This window comes from Pteropus alecto, unplaced genomic scaffold (genome assembly GCF_000325575.1).
Source record: "Pteropus alecto unplaced genomic scaffold, ASM32557v1 scaffold3, whole genome shotgun sequence".
Lineage (NCBI taxonomy): Eukaryota > Metazoa > Chordata > Mammalia > Chiroptera > Pteropodidae > Pteropus > Pteropus alecto.
The window spans coordinates 1,874,765-1,901,962 of NW_006442484.1; the positions used below are offsets into that span (position 1 = coordinate 1,874,765).

At 48.1% G+C, this 27,198-nt stretch overlaps 1 protein-coding gene across 1 annotated transcript in view; it reads right to left on the minus strand.

Moving 5' to 3' along the window:
* The window catches only part of RUNX1 (runt related transcription factor 1), a 228,218-nt gene that overhangs the window by 48,727 nt on the left and 152,293 nt on the right, over positions 1 to 27,198 (minus strand). Inside the window, exon 6 of the mRNA XM_025039570.1 lies at positions 13,276 to 13,380. Coding sequence (XP_024895338.1) covers positions 13,276 to 13,380 — 105 coding nt within the window. The remainder of the gene's footprint in view (positions 1 to 13,275; positions 13,381 to 27,198) is intronic.

The following is a 27,198-nucleotide window of genomic DNA, read 5'->3' on the forward strand; positions in this document are numbered from 1 at the left end:
TCCGTTCCCTCGTGCACCAGCACATGCCACGCATAGCTAACTGGCAGAGGCACTGAGCGTGGTCAGACGGGACTGGGGTAAACTGAGTCCTTCCGAGGTTGGGTGGTGCCCAGTAGAACTGGATAAATGGATGAATGAATGAGTGAGTGAGTGAATGACCTCCGCTTTCCTGGGCTAGGCCCATCCTGGGATGCGCACCCAGCGGCCTGTGGGATGGTCTCTGCCGGAAGGAAGGAAATTTCCTCCCGTGGTGAAAAGCCCCGCCTGCTGGGCCCAGGGCCTTTCCTGGCAGCAGGCTGGGGCACGAGTCCCACCCCTCCTGTCACAAATGCCAGTCGAATTCTGGGCTGGCCTTATGGGAGCAGGAGACTGAGGGGCCGGCCGAAGTCCCTAAAGAGATGGCTGAGCGGGCCCTGGCTGGTAGAACAGAAAGCCAACAGTAACTAGTAGTTGCTTTGAACAGGCCATTAGCTCTACCTCACACTGTCCAGAGAAGAAGACTTCAGGTCACTTGGGGGCTGGTGGCCTGACTCAGGCTAACTTTTATCCACCTGAGAAGGAGCATCTGCGGGGAGGGCGTCCTTCCTGAAATGGCAAGTGGCTATTTACCTGCGACTCCCGCAGAGCCACAGCACAGGGAAGAGAACACCGATCCCGCTACCTGCCAGGTGGTAATACTAGGAGAGAAAGTTCTATTTCTTCCAAGACACGAGTGCCCGCACCCACCCCGGTGACCACATCCAAGCCAGTTCCGGAACGAAGGACGAGAAAGAAGGCTGTCCATACTTCCTTCCTCGTAAACCCAGGCAACTGTCCTGTCCAAACCCTTTCCAGATGTGAAAGGGAGAGACCACCCCCTTTCTCTGTCTCGGCCTTGGGCCCCTGCCCCGGGGAGGCGGGCTCTGTGCGGCCAGCTTCCCAGCTCCTCTCCCTGAGAAGGCATAGGATCCCCGCCTGCTCAACGAATGTTTTGAACTCTCTCTCCTTTTAACTCCGTAAACAGTCCCTCTTCTGTGTGAATACTCTGGTGTGTAAAAGCAGATTATGCTGAGTGTTTTCCCAGCCTCAGGGGCGGGGGGCTCCCCACTCCACTCCCTTCCCCCACCCCAACTTTTTTTTTTTTTTTTTTAACCACTTCTGCTTCCTTCATTTTCTCTGCAGCTGCAGCAGAGAGATATAGTAAAGCTACTGTATAGGATTTTGAAAGCGGGGCCTCCGAGAGCTTTCCAAACTCCATACAAGCCGCTTATTCTCCGGCTTGTTTTCTTTGGCTTCAGGTTAGTAACACAGAATGAGTCAAACAGTATTAACTTTCAATAGGGAAGTGCTGTGGTCAACCAAAGCTGTTTGCGGCTAGATTGTGAAGATAGGTAGGCAGGTAATGAAGAACAGCCCATAATACTGCGAGGAGGCAAAGGAGGGGGCGGCCTCCCTCAGAAACACCCGCCGACTCAGTCAGCAGGACTCAGGCCATCTTTCTCGGCTGGCTGAGGAATGAGCGCCACGGTCTCTGACGGGCCAGGCAGGAAGGTGGCCACGCCGAGACTCTGAGGCCTACACAATTGAGCATTTTGTGGGTATAAGGCTGTCTTTTCTATTTTACTTTTTTTATGGTGCCGAAGCCATAGGAAATCTGGTTAAGGTGGCTGTCCCTACTTATGGCATGTCACCTTGGCGTGGACCTTTCTTTCTTTCTTTCTCCAGCCTGGGGAAGGAGGAGATGCGCCACCTCTGCCTCTCCCTGGCCCTCCCCCATCTCCGCGGTCCTGGGTCTCTGTCTCCCCAGGTTAGCAGCAGCTCCAGAGGGACCCCCCCCACCCCTCGCCGGCTCTCCTTTTCCAAGTGAGAAAATGGTGCGTGGGAAGTGCACTCCCTCCTACAGAGAGCAAATTGTACTTTTAGAAGCTGATAAGGATCTTCGAGTCATCAACTCCTCTGTCTCTCTCATTCTGCACATGGGGAAACTGAGGCTCTGAGAGGGGATGGTGGCCGCTGAGCTTCAAGGAGCCAGGGAGGCCAGAATGTAGACTCCCAGGCCAGCGGTCTCTCCCGCTCCCTTGCCCAGGGCTCAAAATTCCTTTTCAGTTCAACACGGCAGCTCCTGAGAAGACTCAAATTTCAGCATTTTCCAGTTCTTTCTCCCTACCCTCAGCTACCTATTTATTTTCAGACTGGCTGAATCACCCAAGGAACAGCAGGAGTTTCTCCCAACCTGCTGCCGGCGGCATGTCTGCAAATGAACAGGACAGCAAGCCGGCCTCTGGAGCCTTGAAAGATTGTCACCTCTGAGCAGCTGCAGTTTTGACTCATCCTGGGAACCTGGCATGAAGGCTCAAGGGTGTAACATTTCACCTCCCTGAAATCTAACCCAGAAATCCCAGGCGAGCCGCATATATAAAAAGCCACGGGCGGAAAAAAAAGGAATAAGGCTAACGAGTTGCACTATGACCTTACACGCTTTGCAAGCCTTTCATGGAAAGAAAATGGAATCACAGGGTTGTACAGGAAAAACTGTATTTGGTTTTGCGAAGAAATAGATTATCAGAGAAAATTCAACGCTTAACTGTCAAGGCTGCTGCTTTTTGTTTTGAACAGTCTTTTGTTTTGAATTGTATATAGCAGTAGGTAAAGGAAATATTAAGCTATTCTAATAGCAAAATGTAACATTCTTAAAAGTATGGGTTTACAGTGGGGGCTGATTTAAATATCTTTATTTTTTCTCTACAATTTTCTTCCCATCAATCCTCAAAGCCAGGATGAGATGAAATCTACCTTCGAGAAACCAATAATATTTTAAGATCCCTCAGATTTTTGTCTAATACACACAATACTAATGTTTTTGTTATTATTTTTCTATTATCTAATTACGTACCTATTATAACTCTATTGTCTAATCAATACTGTTTACAAAGCACCTTGATATATATTATCTCAGTTCACCCCAAACAACAACTCTGCAGTAGACAGAGCTCATATTACTATTCCCACCTTACAGATGACCCAGTAGAAGCTTCTAGATGCTGAGTCTGGCCAGGTCCCACGGCAGCATGAGTGCTAACGATCGGTTAAGAAACAACTACGTTTCGAGTCAAATTTTTGTTTGGAAAAAGACCACTTCCCTTCCCAGAAGCAGGGCAGCAGGGTTTTGCTTTGGTGAAAAATACATTGTTGAAGTCAGTTCACTGATTCAGTATTTGGGGTTAATAACAGGTAGAGTGGCAGAAAAAAGGGAAGAAAAAGCCCTTATTGTATTATATTCTGAGGGCCCAATCTGCCACATTTTTTTTCATTTGTTTAAGTAGCTTGGCACTGGCAGGTATGTGGCCCCCGCTGGGGCCGGGTTCCAGGGTTCCTGGGAAGGGCCGTGGAAGAGGGAAAGGGACCGACCTGTGTCCAGGGCATGCGCTGCAGGAGCAGCAAATATTTAGGGAGCACGTCTGTGCCAGCCACTGTGCTGTCTCCGCGGGTGCTACTCTATTCGACCTGCATGAGACGCCCCCAGGAGAAGAATATCGTCCTCCCGGTTTTGCATAGAGGACACCGAGCCTGGGGAGGCTAATCCGATCACGGAGGAGAAGCGAGGTCGCGACGGGCAGCCAGCTCTCCAGCTGGGGCCGCCAACCAGCCCTCTAGCCCGGCTGCTCAGGCGGGCTCATTTAATCCTCACGCCGTCAGCAAGGCAGGCGTCACTAAGCCCATTCTGCAGATGGGGAAACCGACACGCAGCTAGTAAGTAGCAGGGATCAGACCTGAGGCCAGGTGGGCCCAGCTCCAAACTCCTCTCTCACTCCCTCAGGCTCGGAGTTCTCTGCCTCACTTTTGGAACACGGGCTACTAGCAATACTGGAAATCGTCGCAAAGATGTGACTGTGGTTCTTTCTTCTCAGCTCTCTAAAACCGGAAGAATCATAAAACCTTCAGAGGGAAGTAGGAATAAGGGGGTACCAGGAATAAATCGGAAAAGGGCTGTACACGTACATAGTACTTGAGAACTTCCTTATTTCACATATTTACTTTTTATCTCAAATGACTCGAAGACTGACCTCTCTCAGCCATGGTGAACAAAAAACAAAACCAAACCAACAAACTAAACAGAATCTCAAATGTTCGTTATTTTGGTATCTGAAAACACACGGAAAGATTTCAATAACAGCCTGAATTTTAGTCAATACTTGCTTCGATGGAACCTGAGTATATGTAAATCATGGAAGAACCAACTAATGTATTGCCATTAATGTACTTTATAGAGATCTAGGGAGTTGGCAGATTAATTCAATTGTATTCCTTTGAAAAAAAAAAAAAAGGCAAGCAGAAAAGGACTTTTCTTTGAGTCTTTAAGTATTTTTTTTACCTTGGCTTTCATCTATAACTGTATCTCCAGAATATCTGGCTACTGGCTAGAGCAAATTTTCCTGGTAACACGGCATGACTTAGTTGTACAGGAACTTGATATAAATATACCATGTGTAAGTCACGCTATGAAAAAATCATTTCACATCCAACCAAGTGTCAGTGTCTTGTGATGTGTCTGGTAATACAGCCGTAATGCCCAGTAATAGATTACACCTAATTTACCCCTTCTTCATTGCCAACTTTTCAGAGCAAAATAGCAAACTTTTAAAATAAATTATTTATGAAAGAAAAGACCAGGGAAAGGACGAGAGAGCACAAATTCACGAGCGCCAGGGGAGTAGCTCTGAGTTAACTTATTTAAACCGATCTTCCAGGTATATGGAGTGTGTGTGTGTGTGTGTGTGTTTGTGTGTGTGTGTGTGTGTGTGTGTGTGTGTGTGTGTGTGTGTGTGTGTGGTTGTAGGGTTCTATGAGACTCACCGGATGCAATTCTTACTAATGACTTTCCTAGCTACATAGCTTTAGAGGGGAAAAAAAAAAAAAACCCAAGCCTTTGGGAAAATTCAAGGAAAAGGTTCCCCCACCCCCTTTCAAAATGAAAAATGGAAAGTGGCTAATGTGTGGAAAAAAACTCTGAATCCACCCCAAAGCTGAGAAGCCAATGCGTTATAACGCCCTCAGGCGCTGTGATGTGCCAACCACAATCCATCCGCAAGCCGTGGGTCCACCAACCCCCCACAGGAGCGGCGCGCCCAGAACCGGGACTACCTGCTTCTGCGGGAGCCAGCCACGCTTACTGGGGCCACAGCTTCAGAACTACCCAAAACGCAACTAGATGCACCCATGACCTCAGCTGAGCTGCTCCCCAACCACCCCAGGAGGGGGCTGTTCCATTCGGCCACAAGGTGGGAAGGCAGCAGACCACCCAGGTGCTGCGCATGCACCGAGGAGGTCTCTAACGCTGTGCAGAAAGAGCACCATGTCGCTGGAATGCGCCACTGAAATGGCGTGGGGGCGGGGCGGGGGCCGAGAGAGCCAGACCAAACAGATATCCCACAAATGCGAAAACCAAAACCCAAATCCAGAACAAGTCTAGAAAGGCCCGTTTCTCCGCTGCTGCGGAGCTTGATGGTGTCCAAACGGGTCTGGCTGGGCACCCCGGCCGGTAAGGTGCATTCTTCTGGTGTAAAAATTCAGACCCCACGAGACGCTGGCACGTTTGGTGTCAGTTTTCCGGAACAGTTTCCCAGAGCCTGTCCTACAGCCATTTGCCGCACACATTGGAAAGGACCCACATGTGACAAGCTCGAGTACAGGCTTTCGATGTTACACAGACAGAATTTTACCCCTGAGTTTTTTCACAAAGTTCGACATTTGGGGCCAAGACCATATTACCTACGAGGGACTTAGGATCAGGTCCATAAAAATGCCAGAAAAGAGATTTTATTGGGTTTAAACACAGAAAGAAAACAAACAAACAGAACGATCTAAATAATGCAACATTATGGCAACTTCATGAATTTTTAAATAGGATTCTTGAATTTTTTTTTGCTTAGAGTTTTCTTATAGCCAAAGGATCATAAGCCTAAATGCAAATAATTGCTCCATCTTCCAAAGGCTCCTGTCTGCCAGGCATGGTCTTCAGCTTTCTACAGAGGCTGTTGCGTTCAGCCTCCCAGCCCGGTGAGTACCGACACTGTTCTGCATGGAGGCTCAGCCAAGCCAGCCACCCATAAGCAAGTGCCCAAATGGGGACCGTCACTACCACTGACGGTAATTACACGGTGATGGCAGCGAAATCAAGGCTGTGGGAAACTGAATGAGTTACTCATAGCCTGATACTTTTAAAAACAAATGATAAAAGTTGTTTTAAAAATGTATGTCAAAAAAAAAAAAGATATCTAAAGAATAATCTGGGTGCATGTGGACACGTCTGATGTGACAAAGGATGATGTCACCGAGGAATGCTTGTGGGGGTCAGCCTCTCGGCCCTTTTCATGGGGCACCTATGGCTCTGTTTTTCTGACAATATTTGGCTACCCCTTCTGAGTGGGAACTAACCTAGAGGTGATCTCATCCCACTGCCCAGTTTGACGCCAGAAGAAACGAGGACGAAAGAACGAAACTGCCCGAGTTCACACCCGCCGGCCCGGAGCGCCCGGAGTGAAACCCGGGCCCCCTAGCTCAGGACCCAGAGATTTCTATTTTTTTACATGTTTTAAGATTAAGAATCTAAAACCTTCATGCAGATGGGATTTTTCTTTTTTCCTTTGAGCGCTTCATATAGTAAATTCTAGCAAGGACCGTGAAACATTAGCTTCGCTCTCGACCTCGCAGGTATGCCCCTCACGACAGTGAAATGGGTTTGCGGCGGTCCCAGTGGAAAGAGACATTCACGGGAATGGTTTGAGTTTCATTCTGCTTCTTCTCTCCTGTCTCCTATGTTATACTAGAAAGTCCTAAATCATTTCCTGGGGTTCTCGCTGGTACCTAGAAGGAACTTTTTCTTTCTTTTTGCAGCAATATAAATGCCATCTAAAAAATCGGAGTGATTTCTATATAAAATAGGGCTAGATACCAAGAAGTCACAGGCCTGCCAAAGTCTCAGCAAGCTGGTAAGGTGGGTAATGACTGCTTCCGGGGCAGCAGCGTACTCCCTGCAGGCTCATCTTACATTCGCACTCATCCTTAGTCTGAATTAAATCCACTCACTGCCGGCTCAAGGGTTAGGAAAATCTTTATGTACATACAATTCTTCTTGGTCCAGCTTTATACTGCTAAAGATAATAAAGAGAAAGAGATTCTCAAATTCCCTGGAACTGTTTGGCAGGATTATTATTAACGCTTTAAAAACCGCTTTTGTCAAATCTTCAGGTAGTTGGGGGGTGGGTTAGCACTGTGAGAATTAGAGTATCAGTGGAAGTCACCCCAAAGGGTCCAATTTAGCACCAAAATGCCTTTCAAAGTAGGGAGAAGAAATCAAGTAAATAGAACATTTTCTCTTCTTTGAACTTCTGTCTGTCTCCTATTATATATTTGGGTGGGAAAGAAGAAAGGATGATGTCCTTTTCCTTTTGTGGGTCAGGATTTCAACTAGAAAGAACAAAAGAATCTAAAGGAAGAGGCAGGGCACTGTTCGTTACCTGGAAGATATGCTTCGAGCAAGTCCCAGCGGACAAAGCGACTATGGATTGATCATTGCAATCCTGAGATCACTGATCTACAAACTGTCTGGCATTCCACTAGCCAGTCAGGAGGAGCAAAGAATGACACAGGAGGTTCATGCTCCTAGCGGGCTGCACGCTGTGCTCACAGGCCCTCTAGGGAGATTTGCCAAAGGGAGAAATGCTCTCAGACTATTCGCCTGGAGGTCATTTTCGTCACATTATTCTTGCATGCCTGCACTGGAGGAAGAGGCTTATGTCATGCACCATCTCTGCTTCAGGTCCCTATCAATGCCAGGCCCCCAAGCAGACCCTAGTGACAGACACGGAACAAACCATCGCACGTGCGACAGTGTGGCTGCGTACTGGCTCATGCCCCTGCCCCCAGCATATACTTCACTGAGCCCTGCCCAAGGGAGAATTCCGATTCCTTCCTGTCCGTACAAAACGACCCCAGCCAAGGCCACGAGGTTCTGCTTTCTCAAAGACAACTGTATGTGAACCAGAATCGTATTGATAAACTCTCCTAAAAAAGAATTTCCGAAACAGAAATTTCAATACGATGACGCTCAAGGAGGAGCTGGTGCAGTTCCTAAAATCAGACATCGGCGTCTGTGAAGTCACTGTCTGGACTGCATGTCGGTTCTGCTTGCTAACCTGCGACCTTGGCAAGGGCTTAGATTTCTCTCTGCTTCGACGTCCTTACCTGTTCTTGTGAAGACGAAACCAACTATTATATGCCAGTGCTTTGGACGGTGTCGGGCAAACAGTTAGCACTGTGAACTATTATTACTAATTATTACTAGATGCTTTTATTATTAAAGGAAAATGATATTTCAAAAAAATAACTGTATGTTAGTCCACCACAAGAGCAATCTGTAAACATTTCTAGCTCATCCCATACTTTTCTAGCTAAACTTGGTTTCAAGTACTTTTAGGTCTGTTACCACCGTAAGTTTATAGGGACCTTGCATATACGCCTCTTTTCACTTGAAATGTGCTCACCATTTATTATATAAAGATGCTGTTTTTTTCTTTATCTATATGGGTATGCTATTTCTATTCAAAATCACAGAAAATTCTATCCCGGTGACGCAATGTCAGCAGTCTTTAACAAAGCAATGGAGTGATGGGGACTTAGACCCGTCAGTCAACCTCTTTTAATTAACACTCTCTGTTAAATTCTCCCTATTCGTTGGCAAGAAAACTAGTGCCCTGGAAAACAGCACATTCTAACGTTTTTACGTAACAGTGCCGGCCGCCTCGTTACCCGCGATCGTGAATCTCAAGAGCTCAAGCACAACGCGGTGACTGTGAAAGACTCTTTAACCCCAGGGCAGAAGTTGTCCCAGGAACGGCCAATATTTGTTTTATTCATCTTTTCAATTTTTCATTAGGTTACTCATTGTTCCAGATGTAACAGGTTTCTGCCCGGGCAGGTGATGGCTCATGATGTCAGGATGACTATCCATTCCACTCACTAGCGCCCCACCCCCCGCCCGGACCCCTGCCACCACTGAGTCAGATAGGGTCCCAACTGTTCTCTCTCCTCAACCCCACCTTAGCAAAATATCTTCCTCCGTGGCACTGAGCTAATTCATGTATTCAAATTATCTCATGAAATATCTGCAGAGAATGTGCTTTGATATTTCGATATTGTCATATTACAGACACAGGCTGCAAGCTAGACTTTTTCATTAGGTCCTCTAAATATTAAAAAAAAAACACACACATAAAAACAACTCTCAGATATCCTTTGTGTGTGCGTGTGTATATGTGTGTGTGAAGAATCTTTTCACTCTCTCTTTCGGGCTTAAAGAGAAGACTACCTTTCATCATGTTAACAAGCTACTAAGGATTCTACCTGTGAACTGAAAATAGATCTTTCTTGTAGGAACTGATCTCAGAGGTGATACCCCCTGATAGTGCTCTTTCTTCACAATAAATTTAATTTTCAACAATGAATAATTTCCCTACTGGTCTGAAACAACAAGTTATCCTATCGGCCTGGCCAACAGACAGCTATGGTGTGTTCTTGAACTCTTCGTCCTTGTCTTAAGTACCTGAGTGGCAGATTGAATGGGCTAAGCTTTCTTTCTGTTTTTTGTTTGTTTGTTTGTTTGTTTGCACAAGTGCTTCAAGTTGAAGCCTCTGTGCCTGCAATGCTGCCCTACCGTTTCCCCTTTCTAGACAATCTCAGAGCTGGGACAAATGCGAGAGGTCACTTAAGCCCAAACCTTATTTCAAACACGAGGCTACTGAAGCCAGGTCGGAGTTTTGTATGGACCATGAGTAGATGTTATGGTATAGATGGAGAGGTGACTGGATGGATGGACAGATGGAAGGATGGATAACAGAGAGGGATATAGGATTAGGTATCAGAGCCTCTTCATTCTATTTCTGGCTTCGTCTAAGACACAATTAGGCCTCAGTGCCCGCTCAGGTCCCTTCTAGCTCTCACAGTCTTTGATGTCATTGAAACAAGAGAAGTTTTCAAAACTATTTGACTTGGTGATGCCGGGGCCATTTTGCCAGAATTACCCTGAATTCACAGGCCATGGTGGCAGAAGGAACATTAGGGGTCTTATTAATCTGCATATCTGAATATCTGACACTGTTTGGGTGTCCTGACTTACATGCAGTGAGCTCTCAGCGCTACATTAGAGAGTGCCTGTGAATTATTCACAACAGCACAGATACCAAAATAACCTAAGTGTCTGTCGACAGCTGAATGGATAAAGAAAATTGTGTGTGTGTGTGTGTTCGTGTGTGTCTCACACAATAGAATATTATTTAGCCATTAAAAAAGAAAGAAATTCTGCTACTTGCAACAACATGGACGGACCTGGAAGGCATTATGCTAAATGAAATGAGTCAGACAGAGAAAGACAACTATCGTATGATCTCACTTATATGTGGAATGCAAAAAACTGAAGTCATAGAAACAGAGAGCCGACTGGTGGTTGCCAGGGACAGGGGTGGGGAAGGGGAAATGGCGAAGGTGGTCAAAGGGTAGACACTTTCAGTTATAAGATGAATATGCTCTGGGATGTGACGTGCAGTTAACACGTATTTGAAAGTTGCTGAAAGAGTCAATCTTAAAAGTTCTCAGCACATGCACACAAGTGTGATGTGACAGATGCCTGAACTAATCTCACTGTGATGATCATCCTGCAATACCCACACATATCAAATCATCATGCTGTAAAGCTTAAACTTACACGTTATGTCAGTTACATCTTAATAAAGCTGGAAAAGATTGTTAGTTTTATCTTTTTTAAAAAACAAAACAGTGGCTGTCAGCAGAGCTTTATCGAAAAGAAGCAGTTCCCAACTTGAATCAAGATAGTCAAATAATAAAAAAACAGCATACTAAATGAGCAGTGGTGGCCCCCTTGCTTCATAGGGCGAACAGAAAAGCCAGCATTATGCAAATCATCCTGGGAGTCTATGTGCTTTTGACTTCTTTCTAGACGTCTCTTGTGAAATGAGAGGCTATCTACCTGGACCTCTGGTGCTTCTTTATATCATACACATACTTATTATTTTAATTTTTCCCTAGACCCCAAATTCCATTTGGCAGAAAAGACTCCATAAAAATGGGTACCCTCTCCGGAGCAAGTCCCTTCTGTCTGTTCAAAGCACCCTTCTCAGAGACAACTGTTTTCTTAAGTTATAAAACAGCAGGAAGCAGAGTACACAGTATGTACAGACCAGCCATTACAATCCCATACTTGTCCCCTCTGACCGCCAGTTCTTAAAAGTCACACTGGCCGCCATTTGTTTTCTGAAGCTCAACCACCTCTTAAAGTTCTTTGAATGTTAACAGCAAATACTGGCAACGGGTCAAAACTGCTCTTTTTTATGCCTGGGAGAATAGCAGAAGTTGAGGCGCGCCAAGGGGTCACATGGTTTAAGCTTCTTCCTTCAGGCAGGTCAGCATCTGAACTGTCCGAAAGATAGCTGTTGCTTCTATTTTTAAAGAGAGAGATTCTGCAGCCTCGCCCTGCCGAGTGAGGCTTTCTAGAAGTTTAACTACCTTCGAAGTCAATTTCCTTGTAACTGCCTGCCCCCCAACCCTGTGCCTTGCTATAAACTGAGCCTGCTTCCTCTCTGGTCCTCCGTGGAGAGCCCAGGGCACCTGCCTGGTGTTTCTGTTTAAAGCAGGGGCACTGTTAGTCTTTCCTACTTGGGAAGCCTAGGAAGCGCTGACAGTCATTCCTGGGTTTGGTCGTGACTGTGTGGTCCCGTGTGTGTGTGTGTGTGTGTGTGTGTGTGTGTGTGTGTGTGGCCTTCTTTTCACACGTAAATTGGCATCGGGGGATGTTACAAAGTCCCAGAGTTTCCTGAGTCTGGGCCGAGCAAGAGGAAGCCGAGAGGGGAAAAGCAAGGTCAGAGGTGGAGGGAGGCACGGAGCGTGGCAAATGGCACCACGGGGATCGTGGACGGAACCCTGTCCTAGGTGGTCATCCCTGGAGGGGGCGGGGTTCTGTGGGCTCTTCCCACTTTGGGGCCTTGGGAGAGCTGAGGCAGCACCTGGGATGGTTCTAGCACGTGACCAACAAGCCACTGGGCTGTGGCCAGGACAGCAGGAAAGATTGCCACAAGCTGGGCTGATCACAGGATGGCAGGTAGAGAGCCGTACCCCTGAGTTCATTCTCTGCGTCATCTCGTTTTATCGTATAAAGAAGTTCTCATTATTATCCCCATTTTGCAGATGAGGAAACTGAGGCTCAGAGAAGCTCCGTGACTTGCTGAAGGCTTACGTGCCTGAACAAGAACTCCACTTGTTTGCCCCCAGAGCCCAGATTCATAACCATGTTGTTTTACAACCTGGTGTCCCTGCATCTCACCTTCCGGGAATAGCCAGAAGCCCTGTTTCTGGACCTCCCTCCCCCTGAGAAGTGAGCATGTTACTTTTCCACCGGGGACCTGACAAGGTCCGGAGGCACACAGACGCTGGGCAGGGGCTCCGGCCAGTTCCTCAGATCCGGGACTGTGACCCAGCCTCCACTCCGGGGAAGGGTGTGGTTTGGAAAAAAGTGTTACTCTTGTGTTTACTCAAAGATAGTCATTAAATCACCATGAAGACATCTTTCTGCAGACTAAACAACCCCACTCCTTTTTTAAAAAGCTTTCCTCATCGGAGCTATTTTTTTGGTACCATCGTTCTATATTTACCGGTTTCCCCCCCAGACACTCTTCTACCCTCCCATTCTCTATTTTAAACGATCCTGTAATAAGATTTTGATCCGTGGCACCGAAAGAAAATGGTCATTTTCATAGATTTCATCTCCAGCCTTAACAAATGAATCGAAGGCCGGAATGGATGGTGATCAGGCCCTGGTGGTCTATTTTGACCCTCAGGCCTGTTTTGGCCACCCCTGGGCCTGGCCAATCTTCCATTCACTGTTCCATTTCTAATCCCTTTGAACTTCACTGCGTATTTGAGGGACTAGCCCCTGGTCTCGTGCAGCTCGAAAGGTTCTAGCTTGCACTCGAGTCAGCCCGATTTCCTTCTGCCCCCTAACAGGAGGCTACACAAAGAGCTCAGTGCTCAGACGCAAGCTCTGAAGAGCGAGAGTGTCAATAATAAAACTCTCTCTCCCTGCGAGGGGCCTGACGTCCTCACCCGTCAGAAGTTTTAGCCACATTTGAGAGATGCCAGTTGAACCCAAGGATTCTGAGACACCACCATCCCTGGTGCCCGAGTGTACCAGCCCAGAGGGTGTGCCAGCCCCAAGGGGGGCCCACTTACTTCGAGGTTCTCGGGGTCCATCCACTGTGATTTTGATGGCTCTGTGGTAAGTGGCAACTTGCGGGGGGTTTGTGAAGACAGTGATCGTCAGAGTGAAGCTTTTTCCTGTGGGAACACAAAAGAGAACACGAAAGAATGAGGTGATGGCCTGAATATATCTGCTGACTGTAAATTTACGCTTTCCTGCCCTCGAACTGGAAAGGACGGATGGTCTTCAGCACAAGTTACTGGTTTTACCTGTACGCCCTTGAGTTTGGCTTTGCTTAAATTCTGAAGTGCACACCTATGATGCTTGTCTAGAAGGGACATGTCACCATCACGTAGTTATATGGCTTCTGTTTAATCATCAATGAATAACACAGGATCAGGAGAGATTTGGATTTACTTTCTTTCAAGTCAAGACCCCAGGGGACATAGGATCAGATCGGCAGCTGTCCACTCCTTCCCCCACTGCTGACTTCTCTCTTCATAAACTCAGGCCGAAAGGGAATAAAAGCAACCATATCCAGCTTGCCCCTCTGATGTTGTTTGTACCTCCAAGGGTTAAGAGACAGAATTCCTAAATTTGAGGATAAGCTACATTAAAATTATTCTTTCTGTATTTCAAAAATACTGATTGCTGGTTGATTTTAAATATTTATTTTTTAAAATGTTAGATGTTATTAGAGATACTCATGAGATTAGCCAGAAAAAATTAATTTATAGTCAATACATGGGCTTAAGGGTATATAACTGACAGATTGAGATTCAGTAAATACTATAATTATATATATGCACATGAATTTCCATCTAGACCTTTTTCTTATACTTATGAAATGTGAACATGTCTTCATTGTATATATCTTATGCAATGCTTTTAATAACTTTTAAAAAGTTATTTTAATATTATTTTAACTTTATAATTATAATATGATCACTAATATAAATTATGTAATATAAATCTATTATCAATTTAATTATGAATATGCAAATATATTAGTAAGTGAAAATATTTTTTCTTGGCCAAGTGGTTCAGAGGATGAATTCTGGCCAGCTGACCTTCGGCAAGGCACCAGCCCTGTGTGCCTCAGTGCCCTCACCTGGGAGATGGGTACATATAACATTTCCTACCTTATAGAATTGGGGGAGGTTAAATGAGTTAATAGCACTAAAATCATTAAAACTGTATCTGTTGCACGGTATTGGAAGGCGTGTGAGTGTGTCGTTGCTCATTTTTATTATTTTCTCTTCTGTTCCTCGTAGTCCATAACAGGATCCTAAGCTTGCCTAAGCATGATGTTCAGACCTCTGACACCAATATAATAGTTATCCAGAAAACAGGCTTTCTCCTCTTAATCACACAGTATGAAATGAAACTCCGAAGAAACGAGAGGAAAATCAACCATGCCCACCCATTCCCCCAGCTGCTTCCAAAACCACTTCAAAAATTAAATCGTCCTCCTTCCCCAAGTTAGAAAGAGCATCATATTTTTAGCAGTCATGCATGTTTTGATACCAAAGAAGGACACAGAAATTGACAGTATAACCTTTGGCTACAGGAAGCCAGTGATTTCTAATCACGAAAAACCCCACCCAACAATCCCCAAGGATTTGATATTCTGTCTACTGAAAGTTTATGATAAGACCAATCCCAAGTGATGGTCGGATGACAAAACCTGCTCCGTCCCATGTGGCTTTCTAACCCAGGTCACGGCCAACCTAACGGGGGCGAGGGGCGCTCCACGGGCCAGCGTGCTGGAGGAGCCCCGGAGGCCTTGCACCCAGGTTTACCGTCGCCATCAGCTTCCCTCCTGGAACCTGCAGAAGAATCCTTTTGGCCTTGGGGATTGGCCATCTTTAGAGCATCCTTCAAATGTCATCAGGTGACAGCCCGGATTGTTTTCTACCCTGGCATCTAGCTGACGTAGAGGGATGGGTGGGACAGGCGGCCGGCCAGGCCCAGTGAGGAGGGCTCAGCGAGGAGGCAAACGCCCAGATCCACTGCCCATCTTAGTCTCCGGTTTTCTAAGAACTGGTCAGAGGAGCAAAGCAGCCGCAGCCCGGGGTGCGGCCCCGCCCACGCCTTCCTCTGAGCATTTCGTCAGTCTGTCCCTTTTCCGTCAAGCACCTTCCAGAATTATTGCCTGTCTCATCAATATTGAATTCCACAGCCAGCTTTTAGGATTTTCTCACTACCAAGTCCCCTCCCCCCACTCCCCACTCCAGCCAGGCCCATCACTTCCGAGTTTCTCTTGCAAGCCATGGCATTTCTGCTTTGGGGTCTTTCGTCCTCCAGCCACTTGGCCAGCCACCCAGGCTCCTGGCTCCAGCCCTCGCCTCGGTCTTCCTGGCTTCCGAGTTGGGTACCAGTCACTCACGTTCCAGGTGGCCTTCCTTGACCGCGACAATTTGCCGTGTGGCTGTTTTGGGGCTGCCTTATAAAGCATTCTTCACTTTTGATTGATCAGGGTGTTGGATCGAATGGGGTTTGTGGCTACAAAGGCCGGAGGTCAGGGGTCGTGTTCTGTACCCACCGGGTACCCTCACGGGAAGGCGAGGAAGGAGGGGGACTCAAGGTAGAGGGGAGAAATGGGAAAATAAAAGGAAAAGGGACCCTAAAGACACAGCAATGAATAATGACACCGCTGCAGTGACTGGGCAGGTGTGTGTGTGTGTGTGTGTGTGTGTGTGTGTGCGCGCGCGCATGCACGCACGTGCGTGTATGGGGTGTAGGGGTGTGGTGAGGGGAGCTCATCTGCAAGAGAGTTAGATTTGAGTTTGTGTACTAGTGATTTGACCTCTCCACGTCTCAGATTCCTGGTCTGCAAAATAAAGGGGTTCATGGGATACATCCAATGTCACTTTCAACTCTGATTTTATCTCTGACCGTGCAGCCCCCTGGGGGCCCGTCACCCTGGGTAGGCACATGCACGCCCCCTGTGCTTCCTCCATTGCCTGTCACCTGCTACTGCAGCATTTCAAAGATTCCGTGATAATACTGTATTAGTTTCCTGGGGCTGCTGTAACAAATTACCCCAAACTGGGTGGCTTAAAACAACTGAAATTTATTGTCTCACAGTTCTGGAAGCCAGACGTCCAAGATCAAGGTGACGGCAGGGCCCTGCTTCCCCCAAGGCTCTGTGAAAGAGTCCTTCCTTCCCTGCCTTGCCCCTCTTTCCGGTGGCTGCTGGTGGTCCTTGGCGTTCCTCGGCTTGTAGAAGCATCACCCTAACTAACGCCTCTGTCATTACGTGTCCTCTTCCTCTGTTATCTTCTGTCTCCACACCTCCACTGGTCATTAAACCAGTAGGATCTCACCATAACTTGATTACATCTGCAAAGCCCCTAAATAAGGTCACATTCTGAGGTTGATGGTGGATACGAATTCTCAGGGAACACTATTTTACCCACTACGAATATCGAATGTTTTAAGAGTTCTGGTCTTCGCACTACAAGTGACAACTGCTCTACAGGCACCTGCGCGTTTTGCCTACTGAAATGGTCCCACACCTGTGGCAGCCTTCCCACGATGCTTGCTTTGCTAAATGACATCAAAGAATCATTGTCTTCATAACATTAGCATTTGGGGGTCTGTAGAACTTACAACTTTTCAAACACTTTCCCGAATACTATTTATTTTGTCCTCACTACATTCTCACGAAATAAACAAGATAGATTTTATTGTCCTCGATTAATAGGTAGCAAAGCCAAGGCTCAGAGAGGTTAAGTAATTTGCCCAAAGTCGCACAGTTTGTGTACACAGCAGAACCCTAATCTGCCAGCTTTACGCTCACTGTTCTTCACATTATTGTCACGAGGTCCTAAATCTCTTATTTGCAAAGTCGGCGGCATCAGCACCAGGAAGATGGATGTATAGTTCTTTTTTACACACTCTACCACTGCCCAAAAAAGTGATAATAGTCCCTATGACTCTAATGTACCCAAAACTGTATTTGACAGCTAATTGAAAGCCTGGATTATAGTTCAAAAGCAGTTTCTTCCTGAGCTGAAGCTGGACTCCTGGCAGTCGAGTGCTTAATGATGCCCCCTGGTTAACCACAGACGGGCCGACTTAATCGGGAGTGAAATTCAACCAAAGTGAATATTTGTGAAATCGCTGCTCATAATTAAAGTTCTATTATTTCGTGCCCATCATTTTATGGGCAGTCACAAGTAGTGTCTGTCTGGCAAAAGCTACTAGGCGGGGCATTTTGGCCACAGTAGCGTGGCTCATGAAGGTAGAGATATTCTGGTAGTTTCCCTCACAATGAGCTCTTGTTTACAGCTCTGACCAGGCCGTCTGCCTATTGCCTCACAGACAGAGGTAATGAGTGATGACACTGTGCTCACAGGTGTGTGTGTGTGTGTGTGTGTGTGACAATTTTCCACTCTGGGAAAACTATGTCTTCCATTTCCTTGAGTCCTTCCGACCAGACCTGGCACTGAACCTGACAACTAGGGACAGCCAGCCAGTGTGCACATCTGACTGCCGTTCTGTGCTTCGGGACCCACCGTCCTCTGTCCCTGCCACGCCCTGGCCCAACCCTGCTGAGACAAAGCCCTTCTTGGCTGACACCTGCAGAAATGGTAGCTGTACCCTGGAGCTCACATGTTATTAGCCAAATTCTCTCATTCAAATGACCTATGGGCCTGGTATTTTAAGTGCGTGGGTGTGGAGAGCGAAAGGTTCTCAAGTGTTTTTCTCAGCAAGTTGTAGCCAGACTATGAAGAAGCCAGGGGAGAGGAACGGAACACAGATCGGCTAAATAACAACCCCCGCCCCCCAGATTGGCTCTGCAGGACCCAATGCAGGGGTGGAAGATGGGGCTGCCAGAGAGAGAACTGATATTCATCTTGGAGCCTGAGCGAGTCCCTGGCGGGAAAGGCTCCAGGGCTCCCTACGGCCCTGGCTTTGGCCCCATGAGACAAGCAGAGGCTTTGGCTGGCGCATGGATGACCCTGGGTGTGCTCCCGCGGGACCCAGCCGCAGGGTCACAGGCGCCTTGCCTGGGGATTCGCAGCAAAGGGAGCTGAGGGAAGAGGGCATTGACACAGACCTTCCTTCTCACTGGTGCTGGCTGGTGCTTGGCTTCCCGGAGGGGCACTATTTAGAAGCACAAACACTAGGCCTGAATAAGAAGGTGGGAAGAGACGGCAAGGGGGCGAAGGGGTGTCTTGATTTTCGCCCGGAAGCTGCAGAAGACAAGGAGTTGATTCTATAGTCCCGAGGGAGCGGCAATGCGCAGGGCGCTAGGGAACGGCGCAGGCCCGCAAACTGAGCCGCCTGTGCTCAAACCCCGGCTCTGCCACTTGCTAGCTGTGTGGCCTTGGGTAAGCTACTCACTCTCTCCGGGGCCTCAGCTTTGTCGTCTGTGAAATGGGGGTAACAGCAGTCCTCCCACCTCCTCGTGCTGTCGTGCAAGTTAAATGAAATCATGAATCGGCAGCTATCCACTTAATTATCATTAAAGACGTGATAAACACGATTCCGCAGAGACCGGAGCTAAGGAGGGCCTGGCGACGCATCCGCGTTGAGGTCTGATGTTGCGAGGTCAGGTGTGTGCGGGGCCGTGGAATGGGGCCTAAAGACCCATCAGGAACACTGGACCTTCTACTTGAACTTGAAGTTCAAGTTCGCTCCTGCCCCGTCAGCTGGTGACCTTTGTCAGGCACAACTGTGACTGGCTGATGGGCTTTTTAAATCAGCCAGGCCAAATGCTCCCCATTTCCTCCTCAGTGCCAGTTTTTTTCATTCAAACACCAGGGCAAAATACTACCTGCTTTATTTAGTCGGGAAGAAGGGCACAGGGCACGTGCTGCCAGGACACAGTCACCAAGGTGAGGCAGCCACGAGGCCCCAGGCCTGTGCTTCATGAGTCTCCACGTTTCTGGGCCTCGTGGCTGGTGAACCTCTGCAGCCACTGCGGTCTCTTAAAGCCACAGCTGGACACTGTAGTTCCGTACGGGCCCGACACACAGGCCACTTCCTCACCACGTCTGGGAAGTGGCCGAGCCCCAGAACTGTTGCGAACTGCTCTCAAAAGGGCCGAGGGCGCGAGAGGAAGAGAAGGCGCACAGGCCTGTCGGGATCAGCTCCGGCCCAGGAGCGGAATACGACATTTGCAAGTCCATGCCCCTCGCATCACGGATCCGTGCCCCTCGCATCATGGCCACGTCCTCCTCGCCAGTGCGTCTGACGCGCGACCCTCTCACTCCTGTCCTGTTGTGACAGTCCCTCCCTAAGTGTAGTTCCCGGGTAGCTGGCCCACGATCCACCTGCACCGGCTCTGTAGCCACTGGGCTCCGTTTCTGTCACTCTCCTCGGTGCAGGTTTGGATCCGTGCGTCACCTTCTCCTATTGGGGGCAGTTTCTGTGGGATGTGAAACTTGCCCTTTGTCACGTGAGGAACCGTACTGCCAAGGGGGTCACACGGCTTAGGAACCTCGATCTCATCATTTTTCACTCGCTCGTGCATCTCTGCAGGAAAATCACTGTGCTCGCAAACTCTGAGCACCCAGAGAGCGAGGAAGGAAATGTCAATGAGAAAATGCAGCTTTTGAAAACTAAGAAAGCCAGGGAAGGCTCAAGTTCTGCTCTTCGCATTTTTTTTTTTTTTTTACTATGTAAATCGTGCCGGGTCTAATTTTGATCATAGATAACTAAGTATTAAAATTAACGCACCCTCAGATTCCGGTAGAAATCTGAATTTGGGGTATTTTTCACAAAGTATTTCTAATTTCTAATTCTCACTTTTCCATGGGAACCACCTCATAGCCAAAATTCGTGCCTTTGCCCTTTGTCCACTTCCCTACCCAAACCTTTACTACCATTTCGACCGTGGAGCTGTATAATTATCTATTTGGGGATTTCTGAATAGGCTACAAATCCTTCAAATTGCACGGAATTTCCTGGTTTCTCTAAATTAAGATGTCGGCACATATCCACCTGCGTGCAATGCATGTGGGCAAAATGCAGATGGGAGGCCCAAGCCACTGGCACAAAAACAATCCCCGAAAATCAACTTAAAGTCAGGCGCTGAGATACAGAGCTCCATTTTCCAAAAAAACAAAACAGCATTTGTTTGGAATGATGGACCATTTGAAAAAAAATAGCTGTCTTACTTAGAGAAAACCAAAAACATACGAAGCATTTTCTCTGGAGATGTTCTATAAAAATGAGTTATTTGAGGAAAGGGACAGGGTTTTATTACTCTTTGCATCTTCTGTTCCAAGGCAATAAAAAAAATGTCTGACAAATGGATCTGTGCATTATTCGATAAACTTCCAATAGGTCAGCCTGTTCTTTATGACATCTGATTTCCTTTCTCGTGGCACAGAAGGTGAGCTCAGCCTTACAAAAGGGATAGATGGCAAGCTTTTCTCTTCACAAGGAATATTTACCCAACCCCGAAGACCCATGACGCTCCACGCGATTTCGCGTTTCCTTTTCCCAGATTTGACAGTTCCTTTCTGATCTTCCTTTTTCTTTTGGTATCGCAGGTCCTGCATATCCTGGTTGAGGAGCCAAGTTTTAATCCTATTGGTGCAAATAACCCCAAGACCCTAAGTTCACAGCCTTCTTCAGGCCAAGGTCACGCTTGCTGCCCTGTACTTCCATCCAGAGAGCCCCCTGGTGGGTGGAATCAAATTCCCCAGTCTCCAACCAGCGAGGCTATGGCCACACAAGACAGGCGATCAAAGTTGCCTCCTGGGGCTGGCCTAGTCTTAGCCCTGATTCTGCTTGTGCCCACATCCAGTACCCCAAACACACTGCCCAATGTCACACAGCTCTGTGGCAGAGAGGCGGAGAGATGGCTATTTTGAAGGGAAGGTCCTGCTCACTGCTTTTAACTTTCATGGCGGCTGCTGCAGGAAGCGCTGAGGGCCGGTGGGCGTAGGGGCAGGGCCGGGAGAAGGCGGAGGCTGAAGGCAAGGCAGGGGTGTGGCAGGCTGGGCCTACTGGGAGCTGACTTCCAGATACTGCGACATTGACCAAATGGGGTGTTTGCGAGCTGGAGATGCCCAAGTCCGAGGCCACCGGACAGGAACACAGTCCCGGGGTCAGGGTCTAAGGCCCCCAAGCACCCTCCAAACACGGTTTCCATTCTTCAATCTGCATTCCGAATATCTTCCTACCACGTTTACCTGGCCGGTTCCCTGCTTAAAACCTGCTGGCGGTTCTCATTTCACTAAAACCAGAACACACTCCTAACAGGGACGTCAAGGCCCTCGCCCGCTCTCCCCCAGCAGGCAGGGCGCTCCTCCCCGCTGTCTCCTTGATGCCTTTCACCCGGATAGCCTCCTCGTCGCCCTGAAATACCTCAACCGAGATGACAATTTGTCCAGGAAGACCCCTCACCTCTTTACTAGGTCTCATACTGCCACTCATTTGCTGTCACAGCTGTCCCTTCTCCTTGGCACCGACGAGTAGTCAGAGCAGCGATGGCCTACTTCACTGTCACCCCTCACCAGCCCTCGAAGTCTGCCGCTTTGCTTTGGCTGGACTTTGTCTCTCCAATGCCAGCTCAGTGCCTGGCACACGGGGAGGTACACAACGCATATCTGATGGATGGATGGATGAATGAATGAATGAATGAATGAATAAATGAAATGCCCTCATTAAATGACCTCAGCGGTGGGCCACAATTCCAATTAAATAGCTATAGACATTATACTTTCTGATCAGAAAGGCTCTAACGCCTGTCAGAGACTCATCAATTAACATGGAGAACACAAGGCCCATCACGTGACTGTATTATTGTTGTTCATTTACAAATATTTATGAAATTCCCACTGCCCCTTAGGCATTCTCATTGAACAAGCTTCCTAGTAGGATAAGGGAACATGAGTTTTTTGCCATTGAGGAGCGGATGATGGAAAGTGCAGCATCCCTCACTTTCCGAATCAGTGACATGTGCTAACTCCCCATGCTTCCCACCTGCCTCGGCGATTCTCGTCTTAGAAGGGGGAACGCTGTCGAGGGGCTCATAGCTCTGCATCCTGAGTCTTGTTACATACACATCGCCTCATTTTAATCATCCCGACAACCTTTGGAGGCAGGTAGCAAAGGCACTGTCACACCTATTGCACAGACGGGCGGACTGAGGCCGGCACATCTTAGGAAGCCAGTCCTGCAAGCGTGCCCAGTCCTCCAAAAACTCACGGAGTAATCACAGATAGATGTGTGTGTTTCTGTGTCATTATGCGTCAGAGGCATATCGCCCGGGACACAATGGCTTTACTGCCACCTGGGCCCACGGATTTGGACAGAATGTAAGATGACAGTGTCGTCAGGTACCTTCCAAGGAACAGCCAGATCAATCAACGCTCTGTTTACATGTGGCCCCAAACAGAAGAACGTGCATGGATGTTCACTTGCAGTTCCTGAAAATGCTGAGACACCACCTGCATGCGGCTTCCGGGGGAGCAGCCAGGATGTGCCGTCCAGGGCGAGCTGCCGAGGCATCGAGGCATCGCTACAAACCTCTCTTTTGCTTGGGTGGAGTCGGCAATTACTGCAGGAAGAATGCGACGCCAGCGCATGCCAGCCTGTGGACCCGGCGGCAGGACAAGCGGATGACTCGGCTTCATTGTGAAAACGCAGTGTTTATTGTTAAAATACGATGGAGAATTAAAGGGGCATGGATGAATCATAAACATTTGCATGCCACTAATGTTCGGACAAAAGACTCGGAAGGGCAGAGTTGGGGGAACGTCTTTTCCCATGAAAAGCAGTGCTTCGAATTACAGTGCATGTTTGATTTCGTCTCCTCCATCTGAAATCTCAGTGGCCACTGTGGATAACCCTTTCGTGACTCGAGGGCTCTGCGGGGCTGAGAAATATGGATGGGGGCTGCTGCTCCCTCCTGGAAAACTCATCCATTAAGACACATGAAAAATCAGGTCTTGGCTGTCGTTTGTCATAGGCTCACAGTTTCCCTTGTCTAACTGATTTTACCGCACAGAGTAATAATACCTAAAGTATGTCTCATCTCAGGTAACCCTCACTGCACCCTCTGCACAAAGGTAGAATCGGGCTCGAACAGGCCAAGTAACTCGCCTGGGGACACACAGCTGTAAGCCAGTGTTCTCAACCAGAGGTGACGTTTCCCCCTCCACAAGGCATATCTGGCAATGCCACAACCCAGAGGGGGATGCTACTGACTACGGGGTGGAGCCCAGGGATGCTGATAACCATCCGGTGATGTGCAAGATGGCCCCATAAGGAAGGAGGATCAGCCTCGAATGTTGGTGGTGCCCCGCGTGGGCATCCTGCTCTCAGAGGAAACCCAGTAAAGTCCAGGCACTAACCACTAGGCTCTACTGCCCGGGGTGAAAAGAGCCTCAGGGTAGTCGCTCATCCAAAGATGTCCAGTGAGTCTCCGCTCCGTGTCTGGCACCGATCTCGTTACCGATGACACCACGTGGTGCTTTTCCAGTTAAGGGCTGGTCTTCCGTGTTTTGAAAATTCTTGGGAGTCCACCTTGCGAGGGCTTCCGGGCCCGTCTTTGCCATGGGGTCTCAGTTACCACTGCCGTGTACCCGTGCGTGCCACAGCTGTCGTCTAGCTCTTTCCCCAGAGGCCTCGAGCACGTCCAGGGGTGACACGTGGGCTCTGTACAGTCCCGGGCTCAGACACCGCTCCGGCCCTCCCACGTGTATAGTTAACTCTCACTCGTCCCGGATGATTCGATGTGTGACTGATCTCCATGCCGAACCTGGAAGCTGCTTGCTTTACTGTGAAGAGCTTCAAGGAAGCAGGCGCACACTTGGGGCGAGAAAGTGAGGGTCTCCACGCAGAGCAAAAATAAACACAAAACCGGAAGAAGCCCTGGCGGCCAGACTTATTCAAGGAATTCAACCTGCAGCAGACACTACCTTGAGACAGTGAGAACGACTAGAGGACTCTTTTTCTCACACATTTTTTTAAGCCATCTTTCCCTGAGTCTTAGTATGGAAAACAGGTGATGGCAGAACTAACAGGTGCAGGCAGGTGGGAGAAAGCTCCAGAAGAACCCAGCCATCTGTCCTCCCGGGCTACCTGCAAACCCAGCCTGTGGACGGGAAATCCAGGGCCGTCTCGGAGATGGCCAGCAAATCAGGTCTTGGCCCCTTCTCCTCTCGTTTCATGCATTTCTCCCATTTTTATTTCACGAGTGCAATAAAGAGCCTTTTGGGGTGTCTGCAAGGTGTCTGTCAATGATGCATACGAGCCCCTTGTTTTTAGCACTTTTTAGTTCAAGGGGACACTGCCCACCACATCAGTTCGTGTTCCTGGATGTGCGGATCTGTGGCCCTTTGACTGAAGCGTTGGGTGGGGCTGGGGGGACGCGTTGAGTGGGGGATGAGCTTGGAGAAGCCAGCAGTGCACCTTTATTGTCTCTGCTGGTTCCTGCGGACCTGCACCTGTGCGATGTTCCAGGCGGGGCTGCAAAGGGCGAGTCCTCCGGGAAGGGAAGATTGTCCCCAGCGGCGGGGCCACCCATCCCGCAGCCTGTCCTTCCAGCCACCACCCATCCCCACCCCCGCCAACACCCCGTCAAGCCTACGCTCACAGAACACGAGTACGTCTCCATATCTTAAAAGACTACTTCAAAATTCAGGGGTGCTCTCTAATTCTATTTTTACTGTGTGTGTGCTTTTTAATAGAAGTTTTTCATAAATGTTGTAGAGAGGCAGGAAGTGTTAGGATGAGAGAGACATTTTACAACCTGTTTTGATACGTGTGGAGCTAGATCAGGGTTTCTCCACCTCGGCATGACTGACATTTTGGACTGCGTAGGTCTTCGTCGTGGGGGCCTGTCTTGTGCACTGTAGGACGTTTAGTGACACCTCGGCCTCCATCCACTAGATGCTAGTAGTATTCCCCCTACCTACTCATCGTGACAACCAAAAATGTCTGCACATATTGCCAAGTGTCCCCTGGGGTGTCAAAATCACCCCAGTTGGGAACCATCGAGTGAGACCGCCCTCGAAACTGATAAGCAGTATGCTGTACGCATGAAAGTAATATCGTATTGAATGTCAACTGTAATTAAAAATTTTTTTCAAATGAAAAAAATTGAGAAGCAGATGGATGGACAAGATACAGGCCATACCTGCCCTGAGGTTTCAGATAGGATGATGAAGAGACAACACCTGGAAAGATCCAGTGTTGTAGGTACTGGAGACGCACTATTTAAAGAGACAGAAAAACCTTATTATGACAAGAGTTTAGACCGCTCCTCATTAAATATGATAGGTAGATAGATAGATAGACGAATAGATAGACGAATAGATAGATACCGATTGTATTCCATACAATGGCTTCAAATAGAATGAGGGAGAAACATCTGCAAAAACCCTAAAACCAATGCCCTGAGCAAACTGGAGCTTCTCCACCTCCCACAAGCCCATCCCTCTTTGCCTTGTCTGCCAAGATCTGATAAGCACATAGGTCACAACTGTGCTCAAACCATCCATATTCCTGTGCATTGCTTTGTATGAGCCAAGGACAGGCTCCTTTGTTTGCATAAGGTGACTCAGTAAGGGCCACACACTGCTGGGAGGATGCTGGCCAGCCTCCCATCAAGCAGACCCAGGAGTTTCCTGGGATCGGGAGGCTGGGGGAGGTGGTATGTTCTTCAGTTTGTGTTCCCACACATTCTTAGTGACAGTCTTAAATCTCAGGGTAAAAGCAGGAATTAACCCAAGTTGCAAAATAAATAGGAAGTTTACTGGCATCTTCTTTAAGAAAAACTGCAGTTTAAGTGTCTCCTCAATGAATCCTTCCCCAGTGAGGAAACCAGAGGAAACGCGTTTGAATCCAGCAGCAGAAAGGCCAGCAGCCTCTCGAAGGAGGTTGAGGGGATCACCCGCCGCCATATGATGTATGGGTCCTCGAGTACCTGACATCCTCGATGAGAAAGTTCAGAGAATAACATTCATTTCCTACGTGGGGTATGCGGCCCACGTGGGTGGGCTGATAGAGACTGGGTGACGAGCTGGGGTCCCGGATCGGCACGGCCAAAAGGAAAGGAAAGACAGCTGCGTTCTCAGTGCAGACGGGGACGCATCTCTGCTGACCGCGAGACTCGCGCCTGGCCCTACGGTGGAGGACACGCGCTGTTGAAGTCCACGAACGCACGCAAGTCTTGATGAGCAGCGACGCAGTCCCCACGCCCCACGAGTGAGCCGATGAAACTGGCATGTTTGAAAGCAGTCACAGGCAGCTCATTAAGTCCACACTGCTCTCTTACTTAATTTCTGTTTATTGCTTTATTTGGGCTTCAGATGAAAAGATGTTATTAGCATGCATTTTGTTCTCAAAGATAATTTGGTACAAGAAGTCATCTCAGTGGAAGCTCTCTCTCTCTCTCTGTCTCTTTCACACACACACACACACACACACATGCATACGCACCCAACTGGCTAAAAAGCCCAACAGATCCTTCGAAACCACAGAACCTCCCCATACTGACAGGATATGATTATTCATAAACAGCCCTTACTGCTCGGAAACTTGTTTACAATCATCGGCAGAAAGAAAACAGTCATCAGACAGGACACCATCTCTCTTTTCAAGTAATTTTTCTTGGGGGAAAAAAAAAAGGAAACCTAGAATATGTTCTTCCATAACCAGTCCTCTCCGCCCTCTCTTGCCCCTCGCCAACCAGCACAGAAAGAAAATACAAAACTGATTTATTAGAACCAGAGCGCCTCGCAGCCGTTGGCCAGATCACTGTTTATGTCTATAATGCTTGCTGCTGAAACAGGAAGCTCTAAAAATCACTCAACCATTATTTCTCTCAGAGGCACTTTCTGATTGATAGTCCTCTGTCCCCACCAAAAGGAACAGCCTCAACCAAACGCAAGCCATCTGACAAGGAAGGGGTGGTGAGTGGGTGGAGAGAAGTCTAGCTTCTCCCTATCAACTCTAAATATTGTTCATATGAATAACCTCGA